This window comes from Mizuhopecten yessoensis, unplaced genomic scaffold (assembly GCF_002113885.1).
Source record: "Mizuhopecten yessoensis strain PY_sf001 unplaced genomic scaffold, ASM211388v2 scaffold11049, whole genome shotgun sequence".
NCBI lineage: Eukaryota > Metazoa > Mollusca > Bivalvia > Pectinida > Pectinidae > Mizuhopecten > Mizuhopecten yessoensis.
The window spans coordinates 315,386-339,496 of record NW_018408853.1 but is presented as its reverse complement, the minus strand read 5'-3'; the positions used below and the strand labels follow the sequence as shown (position 1 = coordinate 339,496).

The window sequence follows — 24,111 nt, the reverse complement described above, 5'->3', positions numbered from 1 at the left end:
AGATTTCTCTTATATCTTTTATTGTCACTTCAATTTCAAACGAAGTCTTTTTTTAGAACAGAGTCTGGCTTTTCGTTCGTAGCTAATATCGTAATTTTAGACCAAACAAATTCGTAAGTAAGACACAGCATCGATGCATGTCATAAGACAATGAATGCAATAACCTCAGTGTCGTTTTGACGCTGCGTTTCTATCCTGAAAATCGAAGGTTTGTTCAATACTGATCTCAATACACTTTCACAGAAACTCATTTATATAATCTAAATAAACCTAGTATTGAATGAAATACTAATCTCGATACAATTACTAACGACCAGTATTACGGAATGAGTCCGCACGGGACATGTCATATGCACATGCGTACTGATATAATAAGGCTGTCTATACAAAATAAAGATCCGATTTTTTTTTAATATTTAAATATAATAACAAATGTTTTATCAGTATTGTTCTAACAGTAAAACGAGGTTACTGTATTTCGTAAACATCCGTGATTGATCCGTTGTTGACCGTTTCACGGTTTTCCGGTTCTAGTACCAATGCCCTGAGGCATCCATTGTCTTTATGTTGTCAAATGAATATGGTACTGTATACAATGTGATGTCGATCGAAACCGTGTTTTCTATGATGGTCTTCAATCGATATCTATAATTCGTTTCACGGGTTTGTCCGGTTCTTGCATCAATCGCTTAGGCTTCCATTGTTTTTACGTTGTCAAATGAAGTTAGTATTGTATATAATGCAATGTCGTACGTAAATTTGTTTTCTGTTATAGTCTTCAATCAATATCTTTAATTTATCAAAATTGTTAATAAATGATAATCCATGATTTTAACAAAATTAATTTTAGCAAGGGTTTGGGTGCAATCTTGTAATGGTGTAGTGCAATAAGTGTATGCTTATAAATATAAAATATGCCACAATCGAAAATGTAATATGTCACAATGTTTTTATAGTTTGTAAGTGTAGTTTCAAAAATAAATTATGACAGTGCAAAGTACCATAGATTTTCAATAGCAACCCTACTGGTAGCAAAACGTACTTACATGGAACTTCACGATAATACACATGATGTTAACATTCAATTATAATTATTCAATAAATGTAAGTACCCAAACATTATAACGTATTCGTTCTTGTGCATCTTTCAAACATGTTGATAACATACTAATATGTCTCAGTTGATGGACTTATCATCGAAAAAAACATAGTTTAAAATATGTCTCCATTTGGAACTCTTTCGAAATAGAGGTGCAGAAAGTAGTTAATCTTAACCTCATTAACTGACATAGACAGACAGGTATTTACCATAAATAGACGGGCAATCATAGGGGATTTTCAGTGCGGTTTTCTTTAGTCTCAATTCAGCGTTGATATCATTATAATAAAACTAGAACATGTCACCTGTCACTACCTTGACCCCGTGACTTTACATCCGGTACAGGCGCAATAAACCGATATAATAAAGAGGGTGTTGACCTCAGGTGCCTCGTAAATACCATATAATAAGAGGCAAGACACAAATGTGTTGTATTTGTTTTCGTTAAATCCTACCCCACACCTCCGCCTGTACGTCCCACGGAGTTACATGGACCAGATAGTGTACTGTTTCTTTTAGTAGGCTTGAAATATTTAAAGTATAACATACCCTTCTTACCTATGCGCCATCCTTTGCACATTTGATACATTTACGTTTGAGAAAGAACATATTCAATCGATAAAAGTCGGAGTGTCGTACACGTTTTTGAAGAGCCATACTTCAATTTTTAATAGTTATAATTGGCTTGGATAGTTGTTTGTATTTATTAAGTTGATATGGTATCTTTTTCACGAGTTGATCGAGTTTCTTATGTTTCTGCGTTTTATTGTTTAGTACATTGGTTATATGTTGCCTCATCTGAGATAGGTACATATGGTTAATCCAAACATTGCTAACTCACGTGCCACACTATATACAAATAAAGTTATCCGATCAGGGCATTAGGGGACAAACTTACCGCTATCTATTTGAATTGAATCGTTCATCATGCTGTTTCACAATTCAGACGTTTAAAGACCACCCTACCACTGCCACGAATTGTAACTATAAACTGGAAATTCTTTTTTCCTGAATGACGACAGCTGTCTATAACTAACAGTTATTAAGATATCAAAATTGTTAATAAATGATAATCCATGATTTTAACAAAATTAATTTTAGCAAGGGTTTGGGTGCAATCTTGTAATGGTGTAGTGCAATAAGTGTATGCTTACAAATATAAAATATGCCACAATCGAAAATGTAATATGTCACAATGTTTTTATAGTTTGTAAATGTAGTTTCAAAAATAAATTATGACAGTGCAAAGTACCATAGATTTTCAATAGCAACCCAACTGGTAGCAAAACGTACTTACATGGAACTTCACGATAATACACGTGATGTTAACATTCAATTATAATTATTCAATAAATGTAAGTACCCAGACATTATAACGTATTCGTTCTTGTGCATCTTTCAAACATGTTGATAACATACTAATATGTCTCAGTTGATGGACTTATCATCGAAAAAAACATAGTTTAAAAATATGTCTCCATTTGGAACTCTTTCGAGATAGAGGTGCAGAAAGTAGTTAATCTTAACCTCATTAACTGACATAGACAGACAGGTATTTACCATAAATAGACGGGCAATCATAGGGGATTTTCAGTGCGGTTTTCTTTAGTCTCAATTCAGCGTTGATATCATTATAATAAAACTAGAACATGTCACCTGTCACTACCTTGACCCCGTGACTTTACATCCGGTACAGGCGCAATAAACCGATATAATAAAGAGGGTGTTGACCTCAGGTGCCTCGTAAATACCATATAATAAGAGGCAAGACACAAATGTGTTGTATTTGTTTTCGATAAATCCTACCCCACACCTCCGCCTGTACGTCCCACGGAGTTACATGGACCAGATAGTGTACTGTTTCTTTTAGTAGGCTTGAAATATTTAAAGTATAACATACCCTTTTTACCTATGCGCCATCCTTTGCACATTTGATACATTTACGTTTGAGAAAGAACATATTCAATCGATAAAAGACGGAGTGTCGTACACGTTTTTGAAGAGCCATACTTCAATTTTTAATAGTTATAATTGGCTTGGACAGTTGTTTGTCGTTTCAATGGCTTTATTAAGTTGATATGGTATCTTTTTAAAGAGTTGATCGAGTTTCTTATGTTTCTGCGTTTTATTGTTTAGTACATTGGTTATATGTTGCCTCATCTGAGATAGGTACATATGGTTAATCCAAACATACAAATAAAGTTATCCGATCAGCGCATTAGGGGACAAACTTACCGCTATCTATTTGAATTGAATCGTTCATCATGCTGTTTCACAATTCAGACGTTTAAAGACCACCCTACCACTGCCGCGAATTGTAACTATAAACTGGAAATTCTTTTTTCCTGAATGACGACAGCTGTCTATAACTAACAGTTATATCAACACGAAATTTAGGAGAGGTAGCTTTATGCACGAAAACCTAAGTTGACTTCTCATGTGTTTTACCTGAAGTGGTACAAGGATCCTTAAGACACTCCTTGGTCAGAACCTAGTCTCGTTCAACCAGACTCTTGTTGTCTGCGCAAGCAACGCCGAACAAAGAATTACAAGTGATCAAGCGTCTGGTTGAACGAGACTAGGTCAGAAATTAGTCCATTCGTGTCGATGACATCTGTAGAACATGCAGGCTAGGTATTAATATACCGGTAATTCAAGGCCTTTGTAAATCGGATTACCTCCCTTTTGGAGTGCTTATCTAGGTCTTATAAGCGTTTTGAACATGCGTAGACTGTTAAGTTAAGTTAACGAATGGTGGAAACCAATGTAAACAATATGGCCTGATAAATGCGTGTCCATATATCATAAAGTAGGGTAATGTCCCCATACATATGAAAAGGACGGAATATAAGGAGTGACGACATGGCTATATTGACGAACATACGTATGTGAAATACCTGTGTCCAAATGCGAATTATGGCAAAGCATGTGATACAGTGCACACGAAACTAGGGTTTCGGGTTAGGTCTAGGCAAATAATGTTTTCCTATGCAGATGGACCAAAACGTGTCAGCTGTGATAAATATTTATCAAATAGCACATTGATTGACTGTGAGGTGTTCGTATGTAAGGATCCCGACGCTGTGACGTACAGGTTGACTGTTCTTATGGCCGGTGAAAATGAAAACACGAAACACGTTGATTTCATTTGTACATTGATGCACATGTAGATTTATTGTTTCCGAATCTGCTGACCCAGTGATTTGGTGAGCAGCGTATGATCCACGTGTGCAGAAAAGAGTTATCTTTCTATTCTTAAATTCTAAAGATTACCTTGTTAGTCTGTATGACCTTAATGTGACATTTAATAGGACTATCACGTGATCATATTGATTTTAATGGACTGTTATGATTACCGTGTGACCCTATATGACCTTATTGTGCTGATATATGTAGTATGAGCGTTAATATAGAATAATATAATCCTACTCAATACCATTAAAGCTAGATTGTTTTTTCAGGTTTCATTTTGTTTATCGTCCTTTTAACAGCTAAGATCGTTTGAAGACGTAGCTAAACGAAGACAGAACTAGTTATAAATTAGTTGGACTCTTATTATCTACACCCTCTACCTTTAGATAATGTCAAATCACAATTACGTGGCTTAATTTTGTTGAAATTAACTATGACTGGATTGCCACCCCTCCCCCTTCCACTCGGGTGGCCGTATGGCCCATTGGATCACGCACTATTCTTTCAACAAAGGCGGCCGGGGTTCGATTACCCGATCGGACATGAAAAAGTATGCGGTCACCTGTCCGATCACGTGGGCCTTCTCCGGGTTCCCCTGTTGCTCTCACATTAAGACCTAATGCGCACTACCATCCGGGCCAACAATAGTGATTACTGTAAGCTGCAAGCACCTATTCCACTATTGTTGTAAAATAAATCATGCTAGAAAATAGACGAACTGGATTGTGCCTCCCCCCTCTCCCCTTCCAATTCTCCATTAAAGCAATGTTGGTACAAATGTGTTTAATGTTTCTATTAAATTTTCAGTTGCTTTTTCATATGACGAAACGAATAAAATATCAAATGTTAAAATAGAAATATAAAAAAAAATTGAAAAAATTGATAATTATACATAATTAAATCTTGAGGATAAGGCGGAGATCAATTTTCATGCATATTTGATCGATAGGATTTTAAAGCAGCGTTGAACTTTGACCCCTTACAGTGACGACACTGAGTTATGATACGACTATTTACGCACAGTACATGCAATGCTATTTTCCACCTACAGTGGTAACACCGGTGATAGTGGTACTCACACTTTCGTGTTGTGTCATTTTCACCGGAGGAACGTAACAGCGTCAAGAACCTTACATACGGACACATCACAGTCAATCTATGTGTTATTTGATAAATATTTATCACAGCTGACACGTTTTGGTCCATCTGCGTAGGAATACGTTTGGGGATGTTCTGGACACTTGGCGACAATAACACCACAGCCAGACTCCCCAGTCAATTATTAATCCGCGAATTAAACAAGTCCAGTCAGATATATGCAAAACCTGTTGACACTGAGAGGCTTGTTACTAGGGCTGCAGCAATATATTGCACCGTGATACTTCCTTATGTATCGTATCGCATTGTTCTGTTTGTCTGTATCGTGACACTAACACCTGTTGACATTGAGAGGCTTGTTACTAGGGCTGCAACGATATATCAAACCGTATTGTATCGTGATACTCCCTTTGTGTATCGTGTTGTTTTGTTTGTCTGTATCCCGATACCATTACAGTACTGAAATTATCAATCATATTTTTGTTGATCAAACTCTAAGAGTTAACTTATTGATGTTGTTCACAGTGCAATCGTACCGAGAATTAATAAAAATCATAAAAACTTATTTTTTACAATTTTATCACTGCTGTCAATGATAAAACGCTGTAAAACCCTATACATAAGCAGGTAATTGTATCATGATTCATATCGTAAGCGTCGTTAGTACAATATTCGTACGGAAAAGCTTCGTTCTAAATCCGATGTCCCTCGAGCTGTATAAACTTTGATTACCTGTGTTTTCAAGTCGTATTTTCGTACAACCATTCAAGTGATTAAATCCAGCGGAAATTTTGATTTTTTTAACATAAACGATATTTATATATGTATGACAATTAACATGTTATTGGCTTCTCTCTATTGTTGAATTTGAAATTAATTGCCTACGGCATCACTTGTATATATATGAAATATTTTGTTGATAAGAAAATTTGCTATAACTTGTGCCAAATCCTTTGTACCTATTTGAACAATAAAATCTATTTAAAGTAAAAAAAAAATTAAACACTCAAGTGACTAAGATTATAAGCGTGCTGATCCGTCAACATCGTTTCATTGACGATAAACACACACACACAGTACAATTAACGGGTAGAGCATAAGTACGAAAACTGATGTCTATATCTTAAGAATGTAATGATATACATCGTAGGTTGAAGAAGATATCCCTAATAGTCACGCTAGTAGGAACTCTCGTGGTTTTCATTAATGAACTTATGTTCAAACCAACGAGACGCGTTCGCGTTATGATATGTAAGTATACCTACATACATGAAACATTTCATACCGGCAGGTTCATTAGGGAAATGCTATTCAATTCAGAACTAACATTTATAATAGTTGACATCTCATTTTCCATAGAGTGTAATGTAAGCTATTACACAGCCAAACTGTACGTGTTAGCTCTGTAGTAGACAGTTCAATTGGGATTCGAACATATAGGTGCCCAAACTCTCACGGACAATCTAACACCCGGACCAACACTTACGCAATGTTCTGATATCAACATTTAAAAGTGTTTCTGGAGAACTTGATATTGAAATACATATATTAAACGCACCGTAAACAGGCTGTATTGTCGAAACGTACACGTTTCCGTAGGGTATAGGATATATCCCCGCTGTGTCTGACTAAGTAAACATACATAGGGGACCCTATTTTACTTCTCATGGCGCGTCTAGGAGTTTTTACCGAGGTACGGCTCTATTGAGCTTAAGAGAAACGTCGGGACGGATTTAATAATTCTCATATGAGTGGAAACGAATTAAAAATCCTTAAATCACATTACCAGGAGTTTTTACTAGTGTAATAGAAAGACATGTTTTCTTGACCGTGTTGTCTGGTCCCAAACGTCGCTGCCATGACTTTCCGCTTAATGCCATTACGTCATGTCTACCTTAAGTACTTCTTACGTCAAAATGACAAGCGATTCTTACTTGAGGTATTACGAAAATGTGTGTGTGGGGGGGGNTGTTACATCGAATAAATAGATAGAAGTATTTTTGTTATCAAATCTACAATAAGCAAAAACGAAAAAGAATTCGAAATAGTTTAAATGTTAGAAAAAAATTCACTTCGGTATCTTCGTTTTTCTGTTCGATATAACGTGGTTTGGGTCATAGGTTTAACGTCGTATCATAGGTTCGGTTTGGTTTAGTTTAGTTTTGTTTATCGTCCTATTAACAGCTAAAAGTCATTTAAGGACGTGCCGCCGTGTGTGTAGTGTATGCGTATACAGGAGACAAAACATGTTGGTGTTATTGCCTCCTTGTGATAGCGCGGATCTGATGTCGACTTTATAGTGCTATCTCACTGAAATGCCATCAACAGCTAAGGTCATTTAAGGACGTGAACGAATCGGTAATGGAGGTGGTTGTCACCTCTCGGCCGCGTTAATGAGTGTAATGATACACATACAGTTTACATGTATTTGTGTAAATATGTCGAGACAAACGAGCATTAATGAGTATAGAAAATAAAGATGGTTAATCTCTGACTTACACATTTTGTTTTTTTCAATTTTTATAATAATGAATATATCAGCGATTTGGATTTTATCTTATTGGACGTGTAAGGGAATGGATCTATACAAAAACTGAGTCAAGAATTCGCATAAAACGATTAAGGAAAACTTACTAGAGATTAAACATATTTTCACAAATTTAATAAATTGTATCCTATATGCTGCTTCCACATGTGACTCGACTAAAATCTATGTTAAACTATTAAAATATTTCAAATAATACGACCAATAATTTTGATTTTGTAATTGAATAGCTTTCGGCTATAAAGATAATAACAGATTAACATTATTTCATGATATTTTTATGTACATACTAATAGGAAGGAGGTGTAGCAAAACATTTCATAATATTTTTTTTATGTGCATGTATGTCTATGTACATATATTTTTATGAACATGTTAATAGCAAAGAGGCGAAGCAAAATATTTCGAAATATCTTTATGTCCATGCCATAAGAGCAAAAAGACGTTGCCAAATCCAATTGCAAAGTAAACTATTGCAGTGTACAATGGAAAATTATAATCCCGCCTTTACACCTGAAATGTACTATTGACTTACCTGTGTCTGATGAGGGGTCCGGGAGAACAAACGCTTCCCCGGTCAGGTGCGACAGGTGGTAAATTGTCAAAGTGAGAATGAGGAAAGTATACCGCGTCCTCATGCCTGGCTAATGTGTCCTAACACCACACGTTCTACTGTAATCCTACTGTAACTCTGCTGTAATTCTGCTGTTACTCTGCTGTAACCTTGCTGGAACTCTGCTGTAATTCTGCTGTAACTCTCGAGGTGTTGCTCGCTGTAAGTCTGTTATCCTCGTGTGTGGTCTATGTATAGACCCGACCACTATACAGCTGTAGTTCCAATACCACACTGTTATTAACCTTCACAGTCTCTAAACTGCCGTCACACTCTGTCCCGAAATAGATATTTGATTATTTCAGCCAAAAATCTACCTATGCTTATCTTTAATCCGTGCTATTTACAATCAAATATCCTCGGAAACACCCACGAGGTTTTTATTGGACGAGCGCTATGCTTCTCCGTAATAAATAATATTTCTGTGTTTGGAAATTCAAAAGATGCTCAAGAGTTTAATTCCGTAGACTCAGTTCCATGTTAGCTGTCAATCTGCTGAGCAGTGTGTGTGTATCGCTGATAAGAAGTGGCCAAACGATCAATAACCTTCATCTGAAATTTAAACAAAAGGAGAAAACATATATCGAAATAAATTAACTAATAACTTAATCATTATAGAAGCCCTGTGAAACGGTATTAGATAAATAGCATGTGGCGGGGGTACTGCGTACTATACAAGTATGATACGTGTTTTTAGCAGCAATGAGCCTCTTTGAGATTATTATGAAACCGTATAGGTAGAAAATAATGTACCGATATCCTATATGGGTCCAGTCTACCATACAAATACAACGAAGCGATAAAATACAGGCAAATTTCTTCATTTACCTGGCTAGGTGTTAGTCTGAGTCGGTTCCCCTTCCCTCTGTCCTATAACGTGTTAATATAATATTGATACAATGTGTACGAGCAGTCTTATATCATGGCAAAATTCTGATACGGGATATGACGTAGAAACGCGCGTCTAATACTACTCACTTCACTCAAAATAATTCCGTTTTATGCACGTTGAGGTGTGTATACTTCCGGTTTTCTCAAGATTCCTGAGGTTTTTGCGAATTCCATCTAATATGAGTATAACAGAATATAACTTCCTGTGATACGACTTCGGTTGTTTGAGTGTCCGGTTCTCGGTAAACACACCACCCAACAATTCTGTTCAGATTTATGGCCACTCGAGACCCGGATTGCTGCAGTAAATGACGAGGTTAAGGAGGTGTGGCTATAGTGGACCAGATCTTCTTGCCTCCACGTTAGAGAGTTCCTATTAATAGATACGGTATACATAAGCGGAGTTTGTTGTGTTACTCATTCCATAGGAACTGACCAATCGGTGCCTAACGACGTACGGATTAATGTTAAGGCTTATTCTTTTGGTCGACCTGTTTACCGACCTAAGATTACAGATATAAATACGTTTTCTCCTTTGCAGTTATACGCTCTCTGAAGATATACTGAAAAGGGTTTACAATTCAAATTAAAAAGGCAACATACCACCCACTGCACATGTAAATATTTTTCACTAGTTTTTCAGAAATAAAGTCCTCTTCAAATGCCTCCAAATGCAACCGGAAGTGAAATTGACAGTATTAAGAAGCACCTCAAGAAGCGACTAGACGCTTACAACGGTGTCACCTGCAATGAGCCAATGAACCAATACCAAAATAGTAACATAGCACGATTTTTAATGACGTCATTCATACACAACGATGTCCAGTGACGTCATTTACATAACAAAACTCTTAAAGACGACACAGGTACTTTTTCGACATTTTTTATCATTTATATAATTTATGATTTTATTATTTAGTGACAGTTCGCCTTCTACACATTTTTAGCGACGAAACACATATTATGACTTTAAGTAACGTCACACATAACTCTCCACTGCTAGCGACATACACGAAATAAAGAAAAGTTGAAATAAGATGATTACTTTTATCAATTCATTTCAATGTCAGTTTCATCTTTCGTATTGACTATATAATATAGAAGACTGACATGCGGATTTTTTATATAGCTTGCACATACCACTTGCTTCTCAAATAATGGTGTTGAAATCGGACTGAGACGTTATGATGGTTTCTCCCGAAAACGGATATATTATAAAAAAAAATAAAAAAATAGACGGTCTAACCCGCATTCGAGACAAAACGTATTTTATCACATAATGTACAGTGTTATCCAATGAATTTGCCCATGTCATATTTTTTTGCATATTAACCTATGTAATATGACCTATCAGTCGTGTGATTGGTTGTAAATTTCAATTGGTTTCAATTGTAACGTCACGCCTATAACAAGTATATGACGACACAGACTTACGCACTGGAGTCAAAATGGCGGCTTTTTACATTTCAAAGTTGCATAAAAATTGTCGTTCTACACGAATAAATGCCACAAATCTTCACGATGTGATATGCCTCCCTTCGGTCGATATCACATTTTCAGGTTCATATCACATCATATTTACCAGCACAAGAGTCCATCATTGTATAATGTATGTTTGAATAACAAAAATGGTAACTATAATTACCATTAAGTTTATCAAATGTACTGAGTGCATTGTTTACCGGTGACGTTAAATTCCCTGTAAGTACAATTTTTGTTTATTATTGTCTATTCACAAACATCTCTTTTGCGGGACTTTCCGACATATTCGAGAAAGCCCGATATCCTCTCCAATACTAAAAAATGCCATACATCTTCTCTACCTTTCAAAAATTGGAATTTTGCTGAAAACCTTTAAAACTCCATTTTTTTTTTTTTTTCCCTGAATCTGGTCATCAGCTTCAGTTTTATGGTTTCTTCAACGAGACTGCAACGAGACTGCACTGGCAGGGGAGGGCGACTTCACGGACCGTCATCATGACAGTAGGATCAGTCCATGACGAGGCCAAGGCAAGCGTTCGATAATTCCAAACGCCCAGATAATCCTCCCTAAGTCGGCTGCCATATACGGCCGTATCGGTGCTTAGTCCCACGCCAGGATGGTTATATTTGTACGGGTCTGGACGGAAGAGGTGATTGGACAGTGCACGCGTCATTTCAGGAATAATGGCTATAATCCTGGATCTTCTGTGACGTGGTAATTTTCAGCAATATGACGGCTTTCCTCAAGGTCGCCTGAGTCGTTCAACCAGAGACACTTTTTCGCCTTCACGCAAGCAAACTTGGACAGTGTTACTTTCGTCCAATGTGAAAATTGTGGGTTATCTAACGGATAATAATTGATAGTAATTCATGTTTTACTTTTCCAGGTTTGAAATGCTTTTATTTTCCCTTCTTTTTCTGAGTTTGTACCTCTTACATCATGACACTTTACATATAATGCCTCTGTGTTTATCGTCAGTGTAATGTGACCGGGCAGAGTATTGTGCTGGGTTGCCTTCGGCATGATATTTCAGTGAGATAGCACTATAAAGTCTACATCAGACCCGCGCTATCACAAGGAGGCAAATACACCAATATACCATACCTCCGGCACACAACCACACATCAACGCATACACAACACGCATGAAGGCACGTCCTAATTTACCTTGGCTGTTGACGTTAAACTATATAAAGCCAAACCAACCCCGTTAGTGTGATATATGGGATCAGCGGTTAGATTGTCTGTGCGCCCAGCCGGAACACACATTACACATCATGTTTTTAACTATTTATCACCCCTGCTTGCCCTTAACAAATAAACAAAAACACACCACGCATATTTTCACAATCGGTGTACCTGTGGTTCAAGAAGAGTTAACCCTCAAACGATACCACTCAACATAAACTTCATCACACACTGGTATAATGTTAATTTCAAACTAATTTGATACATAGACGATCCTAGAAATATCACAAGCGGGTAAATAACGAAATTTAACCCCGCGAATATGTTCCGGTTACAAAAACGCGAAATATTGACACGGCGAATGTAGAGCCAGTCAAGGCGGCAAGGAGTGAATGTCTTATACTGGGGTCCCCACCTAAGGTACGGGGTAATGTATCGGATTAAGGATTGAGATACTCGATTGTTTGTTTATGATCAATTCGTAAGCACGTGCGCCTAAATTATGGAGGACTGTATAACGAGGGTGAGAATATGGTGAATATAATTATAACTAATGATATAAACGTCTGCCTGAATTGTAAATTCTCCAACTTTTTTGAATCCCGAGTTAAATATTTCTACATGGTAACATAGACATAAATGTTGATTATATTTATTCTACCACGTCATAATCTTACTGACTGTATTTTAGTGTACCTGATAATTAAGTTTATTTAATCATACCAGTCTTTTTCTCGAACAACCATTTTTGACATGATGCCTCGTTTTCATTTCATCAAAAGGGCATTCGCATCTGGTATAATAACGTTTGGCATTGCAGCCATTGGTATTATTCTTCCAGTTTACCGAAGTTGTGTGTTGAAACGAAAATATGAATTTGCTCACGTGTACATTCACTCGACAAAGCAAAATCGAAAAAAGTTAATCACCTGATTGATGTAAATGCCATACAGGCGACGCTGACGGAGGAGCTGCAAGTGTATGATCTATCTACGAATTAAACATTAATCTCCGACTTTATTTAGGGGATAGTACGTTGTTTTGAGTGGCTAACTGGCGAAACATTGTATTTCCTTGTACAAAAGTACGTAGTAAAGTACTTTGTGACCTGAACTGGCGACGTGTCATTCTGCAGCGGACTGACCAATCGGAAAGAAGCTTTCAAACTCGGTCATTTGGCCCCGCCCATACTGGCGAGCGCTCGATCTGTATGTTCGTAAACGTCCTGTTACCAAAGTTTATACGACACATATGCATTAATATTGACCAAATTATTACATTTCCATGTTAGTATGCATACCAATCTGTGCTTACCGACACAATCGGTGTTTATTTGAATAGATTTGTGAAGAGTTTTGTGTAAATTCATACATCACATGTGAAATGTTTCATTTGATTTCGGATCTAACTAGGTGCCTTCACACGGATGGAACGAACGTTTCATTAATAAATGGAGGTAAGAACAAGGAATGTGTACTTTTTACTTTTAAATTCATACAACAAATACATTTCATCGGTCGTTTCTGTTCTGTTGCCTACCAGCCTGTATCAGCAGAATTTCGCTAAGAGGCGAGCTTGACGCCATATTGTTTTGGTTAGAAACGGGGCGTGGCTTAAGTGTGATGGGAGGAGCTTAACACGATTGATCATGATTCTATCGCAGATTAGAACATGGTCCGTATCCAATCAAAACACGCGTTGCAAACGAATCGTGTTAGAATGCCTCATTGCAAATATTATTCAGCAATAAAAAATATTGGTAACATCGCTGAAGTGATAATATACAATATCAACCAATATAATCTAATAATACTAATAATAATTAGAGGTTCTTATATACCAATTTATCACAACTTAGTTCATAGGTCGTCTCAAAACGGTTTACAAATTATCATCTGTGGTTATAGGGCAACTAGCCAATATCTTTCTCAACTTCCCGGGGAGCATACAGCCGTGCTGCCATTTCGAGGCTCAGAGCTATTATTCAACAATTCCAGCACTGCCCAACACGTACTCATTTACAGCTGAGTAGACTGGAACAAGTATCTTGCTCAAAGATATCACATATTTCCAAACTGATGAATCTTATTGAAAACAGTAATAACTATTAGGCTGATATACCCGTTTGTTGTCACAGTGTGAAATACGGAACCCTTCATCACTGAAGACACATTCACTGGTTATGTAATAAAACTGGCTGTATCACTATAGTCAGATTCACTAGGTTAATAAAATACCAATAACATTTGAAATATAATTGAAATTGTTACTATGATAATGATATACAGGGCGAGGTGGGCAGGCGAGTAATTTCTTTTGGTCACTTACGTCATTTCCTGTTCTAAAATTTTATTAATGAAAAACGATGCAGTGACATATTTCTTTACATAATAGAAGATCTTAAGGATATGATTCTCATTTAACTCAAATTATTTATTTACAAAAAGGTCTTTGATGAAAGAAAAATCCGTTTTTAGTGCAGGAATTTGAAATCATCAGCTGCATGGTACAAGCGGCATTTCAACTTATAAGGTACGCGCAAATGTAATTCCATGTCTGTATTATATAGGGGTGTCTCGTAACCACAGCGTCCAACACAGACGTGGTATTCCTGGTGATAATGTCACTCCCTCGTACTCCCGACCATACATCAGAAGTATATTATATACGTGTGTGTGTCTTCTCCGTCAATCAGCTACAACCCGTCATGCCGCCAGGTTCGATATTAATGTTGATGGAACCCGTGCCAGAGCCTCATCATGGCGTCGTCTACGCATGTCGCTACCAGGCAATAGAGGTGATCTTCAGTGTAGACGCGTGTACATCACAAAATATGTCGCGCTCTCGTTAAACATAGACGTAAATATAATTTCAATCGCTTGGCGGTAGGAATAAGGTTGTTATTATGTTCCTTTGGGAGGAATGTAGATGGCGCTGCATATTTGTGTAGGTGGACATGTCTTGCTAGCGCAAAACATATATCGGAAGTACCTGTATCAAACATTAACGCGAGTAAACACGGTATAACAGGTCACATTAGTGGGATTACAGGTCATAGTCGTGGTATTACAGGTCACAATGGTGGTATAACAGGTCACATTCGTGGGATTACAGGTCACAATAGTAGTATAACATGTCACAAGCGTGGTATAACAGTTCACAATGGTGGTATAACAGGTCACAATCTTGGTATAACTGGTCACAATTGTGGTATTACATGTAACAATGGTGGTATAACAGGTCACAATGGTGGTATAACAGGTTACAATGGTGGTATAACAGGTCACAATGGTGGTATAACAGGTCACAGTGGTGGTATAACAGGTCACAATAGTGGTATAACAGGTCACAATGGTGGTATAACAGGTGACAATGGTGGTATAACAGGTCACAATGGTGGTACAACAGGTCACAATGGTGATATAACATGTCACAATGGTGGTATACCAGGTCACATTGGTGGTATAACAAGTCACAATGGTGGTATAACAGATCACAAGCGTGGTATAACAGGTCACAATGGTGGTATAACAGATCACAAGCGTGGTATAACAGGTCACAATGGTGGTATAACAGGTTACAATGGTGGAATAACAGGTCACAATGGTGGTATTACAGATCATAATGTTGGTATAACAGGTCACAATGGTGGTATAACAGGTGACAATGGTGGTATTACAGGTCATAATGGTGGTATAACAGGTCACAATGGTGGTATCAGGTCACAATGGTGGTATTACAGGTCATAATGTTGGTATGACAGGTCACAATGGTGGTATAACAGGTCACAATGGTTGTATAACAGGTCACAATGGAGGGATAATAGATCGCAATCGTGGTATAATAGGTCACAATGGTGGTATTACAGGTCACAATGGTGGTATAACTGGTATAACAGGTCACAATAGTGGTATAACAAGTCACAATGGTGGAATTACAGGTCACAATGGTGGTATAACAGGTCACAGTGGTGGTATAACAGGTCACAATAGTGGTATAACAGGTCACAATGGTGGTATTACAGGTCATAATGGGGGTATTACAGGTCACAATGGTGGGATTACAGGTCACAATGGTGGTATAACAGGTCACAGTGGTGGTATAACAGGTCACAATAGTGGTATAACAAGTCACAATGGTGGTATTACAGTTCACAATGGTGGTATAACAGGTCACAATGGTGGTACAACAGGTCACAATGGTGGTATTACAGGTCATAATGGGGGTATAACAGGTCACAATGGTGGGATTACAGGTCATAATGGTGGTATAACAGGTCACAATGGTGGTATAACAGGGCACAATGGTGGTATTACAGGTCATAATGGTGGTATAACAGGTCACAATAGTGGTATAACAGGTCACAATGGTGGTATAACAGATTACAATCGTGGTATAACAGATCACAATGGTGGTATAACAGGTTACAATGGTGGTAAAACAGGTCATAATCGTGGTATTACAGGTCACAATGGTGGTATAACAGGTTACAATGGTGGAATAACAGGTCACAATGGTGGTATTACAGGTCACAATGGTGGTATAACAGGTCACAGTGGTGGTATAACAGGTCACAATAGTGGTATAACAGGTCACAATGGTGGTATTACAGGTCACAATGGTGGTATTACAGGTCACAATGGTTGTATAACAGGTCACAATGGTGGTATAATAGATCGCAATCGTGGTATAATAGGTCACAATGGTGGTATTACAGGTCACAATGGTGGTATAACAGGTCACAATGGTGATATAACATGTCACAATGGGGGTATACCAGGTCACAATGGTTGTATAACAAGTCACAATGGTGGTATAACAGGTCACAATGGTGATATAACATGTCACAATGGGGGTATACCAGGTCACAATGGTTGTATAACAAGTCACAATGGTGGTATAACAGGTCACAATGGAGGTATAACAGGTGACAATGGTGGTATAACAGGTCACAATGGTGGTATTACAGGTCATAATGGTAGGATTACAAGTCACAATGGTGGTATAACAAGTCACAATGGTGGTATTACAGGTAACAGTGGTGGTATAACAGGTCACAATGGTGGTATAACAAGTCACAATGGTGGAATAACAGGTCACAATGGTGGTATTACTGGTCACAATGGTGGTATAACAGGTTACAATGGTGGTAAAACAGGTCATAATCGTGGTATTACAGGTCATAATCGTGGTATTACAGGTCACAATGGTGGTATGGTGGTATAACAGGTCACAATAGTGGTATAACAAGTCACAATGGTGGTAAAACAGGTCATAATCGTGGTATTACAGGTCACAATGTCACAATGGTGATATAACATGTCACAATGGTGGTATACCAGGTCACATTGGTGGTATAACAAGTCACAATGGTGGAATAACAGGTCACAATGGTGGCATAACAGATTACAATCGTGGTATAACAGATCACAATGGTGGTATAACAGGTTACAATGGTGGTAAAACAGGTCATAATCGTGGTATTACAGGTCACAATGTCACAATGGTGATATAACATGTCACAATGGTGGTATACCAGGTCACATTGGTGGTATAACAGGTCACAATGGTGGAATAACAGGTCACAATGGTGGCATAACAGATTACAATCGTGGTATAACAGATCACAATGGTGGTATAACAGGTTACAATGGTGGTAAAACAGGTCATAATCGTGGTATTACAGGTCACAATGTCACAATGGTGATATAACATGTCACAATGGTGGTATACCAGGTCACATTGGTGGTATAACAGGTCACAATGGGGGAATAACAGGTCACAATGGTGGGATAACAAGCCACAATGGTGGTATTACAGGTAACAGTGGTGGTATAACAGGTCACAATGGTGGTATAACATGTCACAATGGTGGTATACCAGGTCACATTGGTGGTATAACAGGTCACAATGGTGGAATAACGGGTCACAATGGTGGTATAACAGGTGACAATGGTGGTATAACAGGTCACAATGGTGGTATCAGGTCACAATGGTGGTATTACAGGTCATAATGGTGGTATAACAGGTCACAATAGTGGTATAACAAGTCACAATGGTGGTATTACAGGTCACAATAGTGGTATAACAGGACACAATGGTGGTATAACAGGTCACAATGGTGGTTTAACAAGTCACAATGGTGGTAAAACAGGTCGCAATGGTGGTCTACCAGGTCACATTGGTGGTATAACAGGTCACAATGGGGGAATAACAGGTCACAATGGTGGGATAACAAGCCACAATGGTGGTATTACAGGTAACAGTGGTGGTATAACAGGTCACAATGGTGGTATAACAGGGCACAATGGTGGTATTACAGGTCATAATGGTGGTATTACAGGTCACTATGGTGGTATTACAGGTCACAATGGTGGAATAACAGGTCACAATGGTGGTATTACAGGTCATAATAGTGGTATAACAAGTCACAATGGTGGTATAACAAGTCATAATGGTGGTATAACAGATCACAAGCGTGGTATAACAGGTCACAATGTTGGTATAACAGGTCACAATGGTGGTATAACAGGGCACAATGGTGGTATTACAGGTCATAATGGTGGTATTACAAGTCACAATGGTGGTATAACAGGTCACAATGGTGGTATTACAGGTCATAATGGTAGTATTACAAGTCACAATGGTGGTATAACAAGTCACAATGGTGGTATAACTTATCACAAGCGTGGTATAACAGGTTACAATGGTGGTATTACAGGTTACAATGGTGGTATTACAGGTTACAATCGTGGTGGAACAGGTTACAATGGTGGTATAACAAGTCACAATGGTGGTAAAACAGGTCATAATCGTGGTATTACAGGTCATAATCGTGGTATTACAGGTCACAATGGTGGTATTACAGGTCACAATGGTGGTATAACAGGTCACAATGGTGGTATTACAGGTCTAAATCGATTGCTGTTTAGTCCATGTTATAGGCTCTTCCAAAGAGCATCGCGAACATGTTTTTATTGTTATATCGCCTTTGTTGCGGTGTTTATTCGGTGTTTTGATAATGAACTGTATTTATTTGCGTAAAAGTTTAATGTAAACCACCTGAAGGACGACACTGATAAGAGAGAGATGATAATGAAACAAATATAGTTGTAGATTCCAATCATTGCAATACGGAAGCATGTTGATTGGTTTTCTGTTTTTGATCCCATAAGAATAACTCAGATTCTGAAGTTGACAGCACTAACGTCGTATACACATACATGTACATAACATAAATAATGTTTACGTAACGTGTTTAATATCACCCCGAAATGACGTCACAATCGAATAGGAACAATCAATGTGACGTCACGTCATTGTAAAGCGGACGCCATTTTCATCGTTTCAGAGGCGGCCATGTGCAAAATATCCTCTTTGATATCACAATTATACAGTTTACTTTGTATGATATGATAAAAAGAATATAGCATTCATTCGAATCCAAACCTTGTATCATCAATCTAATATGAAGGGATATAACAGATCATCTATATACATAGGTGGTGGTGAAAAACATACCTACTAGACTTTGTATTCTCTGTATTCCACAACAAATGTCGAAATGACCGTAAACCTTGCATGACGTCAGAGATACGTAGAAATGATACACCAACAATTTTAATTCCGTCTCTCCAGATACAACAGCTTTACTTATTATTTAACTTGGAATAAACCGGTACTCTTCTAGAAATTCATAAATTGAATTTTTAGACACAAAACATAAATATGATGAAGATTTTTTTTAAAGACAAAACCTATTTATAACAGAAACGAGCCCATTTATGATTTTGGTCCCCCACATTATTCTTCCTTAGCTTAGTATATTTCCATTTGCTCTGCATTGCCACTATATAACCTTACCAAACAAAACAAAAACGAAAGTTATCAGATCATAATTCTCACATAATTCCCATTGGTGTAGTGATATAAAGAACATATTCGTGACGTCGTGACTAAATGACGACGTTTTTATCGACGTCACTATATCTCGTGTATTATTGACGTCACGAATTGTTTTTCGCAATACGCATTCTTCGTGGAAACCCATCCATGCTACCGGATTAAAAAACCCAATCGGTCAATGTAACTCGCAACAATTAACGTAGTTATGTTGTATACAAAAGGTGAATATCCTCACTGGAATATATTGATTAAATTGTTGAAATTAAATAGATGATTTTGTGTTTATTTCAACGAACTATATTATTTGCCGGGAACTGTTGCATGAACTCATGACGTCACACGAACATATCCCATTGACAAACAGCGCGAAATTGGACTTTGAAATGCGATAACAGGTTGGAAAAATAAGAAAAATTTAAATCAAAAACGGAAATATAAGTATTCAACTGTCTTCTTTGGAAAGTTATTGTCTTATAATTATCACAGGATTGCAGGTAAATTAATCATAACGCGCGCTATTCAGTTTGTCTGCAATCCTGTGAGAATTATTAGACAATAACATTCCAAAGAATGCAGTTTAATGCTTCATTGCCCATCATGTATATTTATGCCAAAACAATAATTAATCGGTGATAGCCACCACAAAGCTCACAATGGCAAAAACTCCTTTCGAGTTATCCTCATTTAATTGATACAGGTACATATTTAGCACTAAACACTCCGTATCTTTAACCACATATGTCCACCAATTGATCGAGCATATCATGATATTTGTGTAAGTTTTTAAAGATTGTAACGCTAGTTGTTATAGATCGGTTCTGGCATCTTCAATGGTTTGTTTATTTGTACACACGAAGTTGTGACGTCATCGATCTGTGCGTTTCCCTCGTGTCTTGAATACCGTGAACGGAGGCACTAAGTACGATGCATAATCTGTGTCATCTGTTGTCATAAGTGAGGTTAAGTGATTGACGTCGTCCAATCCGTTACTGCAAGTTACAGGGATATCGAATATATAATGAATGAATATTTGAGTGGGCGAATAGATGGCTTGTTACTTTTAACCGGCCTAAAGTTTAGAGGTTGTTTTTATATCTAATACGAATGCTGATAATGTTATTGACCTTGAAATTAATCGACCACGTTTGGAGTTTTTATTTAGTTATACATAGACCCTTCAGCGTTATTTTAAGTTCTTATACTAACTTAGAATGTCACGTTGAAAGTATTACAATTTCCATATAAAAAGGCGATGCATTAAAGCAATTAAATTTTATTTGAATAGAACAGCAGTTTCAAAAATAAATACCCCGGCGTTAGTGTTAACTCTTTAGAATACTCGATTAACGTATGGAGTGGTTGTTCTAAATTACAAAGGAATCGCCTTGGAAACAAACTGCAACTACAAGCAGCACGAATTATAGCAGTTACTTACGTTCTTCCCTGGCGATATATTTTGAAATAGCGGGGATATAATTAACTATAAATCTTTAGAGCAACCTGTTTAACTCTTTCCGTACCGCAACTCCGGTCCGGATTCCGTACCGGATGTACTTATTAGACTCGCCCCCACGCATATAACAAAATGGCGGATTATTAATGTACTTTTTAGACTAGTTGTAAATGCCGCAAGAATTAAACAGGTAACCGTGAACAAATATTGTTATTGTTTCATGTTCCGGTTCATAGACAAACACTTCTTCATTTTCGCAGCATAATGACTGACTGGCAGCTGATTATGACTGAGAAATCGACATTTGTCTGGCAATACACGATACGATTCCTTGTATTTAACACAGCATTGTAGTGTAGGTTTCCAATGGGGATTGATTATGGTTACGAATGTGGAGTCGTTAAGTTTTTTTCTAAATACAAGTATATTTCATCAAGACTTATATTAGAATATTCAAATTTACTTCCATAAGTCTCAACAAATATCTAAAGATGGACCAGGATGACATTTTGTTGTCGTGTGTACACGACAACGGTACGGAAAGAGTTAACACATGTGTCGGGACCGAAAACAACATATTACAAATCATCAATTAAGGACCCCTGTACCACTCCACCTTGACTTTCCGTATAGTAATCTCCCCTTAATTTCCAATTCGATATGACTGGAGCACGGTTTGGCCCAAACTAATTCCGTTGACGACGTAGATCAATCGGTTAGAGAGATAGTATAGCGACCTGAAGTCCGGGGTTCGAATCCCGGTCTGTTCCTGTTGAATTCCTCAGAACACTGTTGTTGATAGTATTCTGTTTAATTTCTCTCGATATTTCCCCCAGCGATGTCCCGCAAGGCGATTATCTTTACGGTCTTCTCCGATACGGTTGATTTGCTGAAAATTATTATTGATATCATCGGATCATCTTCGGGGCCAGTTTGATGAAATTGGAAACGTTTGGTTTAAAATCAGCGTAAAGTTTTTCATTTCAGTACATTATATTGAGGAATTAACAGGAATTGATATGTCCGTATTAGTCATCTTCTGAAGAAAGAGGAGTGTATTGTAAGGTTATTTGTTACAGGTTTTCATTACAGTTCCACATTCCTTCGTTTGTGACCTGACATAACACCAGTGACATCACACGAATTATATCAACTTACACTCGAAGTTTTGATCTCATCAAAATGTGTATCCGATTGGTTCATAGCGTTAAGAAGTATTCTGTTCATATTTGCAAGCAAAAATTCACATTTTTGTTATAAGGATAAAGTAACATAACCTACATTAATTTACTGACGTATACACATTGTATTTTAGTCTTTTTTGAACTAAGCAGATCACATATAGTTTGACTATCTTTGTTACGTGCTTTTCGGGTGTCCATTAAACGCCATGGCCATTGACCACTTTAAAATTCTCGCAACATGTTGTATGCTTCCATACGTTAAACTGTAAAGTTACAGGTGCACCGTATTGGTTGTCTGCAGTTTAACTTGTAAACTACAGGCCGGTTATCTTGCGCACCTATTGGGAACTTGCTTAGATACGAAAAGTTAAGTGCTTGAATTAAGGATGTAGTCTTCTGTGGTTTAAATCACGTTCAAGTCTCGTTTTGATCTTATGTTACGGGTGTTTTAACATTTAACAAATTATGATCAATTTTTAGAGCAAACACGCATCTGAAAAAGTGCCAAATACTAGATGCCTGTTGTTTGTAGAACGTTTTTAGGATAATTTTAATAAATGACCAATTCGGCGGCCATTTTAAAAATCAGTATATCTTGCTCTTCACAAAAGGCCAAAATTACACATTTTTGAAACTAGATTGATCCATTAAATCGTCATTGTGTCGCCATCTTTATTTGTAGTAAGTTCATTTTTGCCATACAACTTTATAAGGATCACTATGATAAACATTATAGGCAACAAAGTGGTACATTGTATATTATTGGTTTTATGTTTTACATGTCTATTGTAACTGAAACAAGAGGCCCATGGGCCTTAACGGTCACCTGATATATTTATACAGAGAGTTGATTTCGTTTTAAACATGAACAGAAATATTATTCAAAGTGACAAAAAACAATAAAATCACCTTATTCAATATCAAGCATATAGATTTCAGACTAAAAGGGATTTGAAACTAGCACCTCTGATTCTAAACAAGGAAAATGAAGAAATTTTAGCACACTGACTCCCTTGAGCCCCTCCCTACAGCCCTTGGGGGTAGGGCTGGCTCAAAATTTTCAAAGTATCAAACTGTCAACTCAAGGTTATAATTCCAATCAAGTTATTAACATTATAAACCATAATAAATTTTGCCCCCCCCCCCACTCCCTCCCCAGGGAGTAAACGTGAGACCCTAGGGTCTTAAACCTTAAGACCCTTCCATCTATGAAAAGTATTTGATTCTACCATATCTGGATCTTGAGAAGAAGATTTTTTTAAATTTCAGTAAATTCGTCCCTTTTTGGCCCCACCCTTCAGCCCCTGGGGGTCAGTCAGAGCTGGTATGTGCTTATTATCAAACTGCTACCTAATACTGATAATGCTAACCCAAATTGAATTATTTCCAATGGAAATTAAACAAATGTTGGTCCAAAATGTGATTTCCTTATATAAACTATAGTAAAGTTTACCCCCTCCC

At 37.3% G+C, this 24,111-nt stretch overlaps 1 protein-coding gene across 2 annotated transcripts in view; it reads right to left on the bottom strand.

The window, feature by feature from the left end:
- The window catches only part of LOC110465067, a 49,816-nt gene extending 40,072 nt beyond the window's left edge, over positions 1–9,744 (bottom strand). Inside the window, exons 1-2 of one of the 2 annotated variants that reach the window (XM_021520645.1) lie at positions 9,526–9,744; positions 8,470–9,099 (exon numbers count right to left, since the gene is read on the bottom strand). In XM_021520645.1, the coding sequence (XP_021376320.1) occupies positions 8,470–8,572 (103 nt within the window). In that variant the 5' untranslated portion in view covers positions 8,573–9,099; positions 9,526–9,744. The other variant, XM_021520644.1, reaches the window with a different exon arrangement.
- Between the last annotated feature and the right edge of the window lie 14,367 nt (positions 9,745–24,111).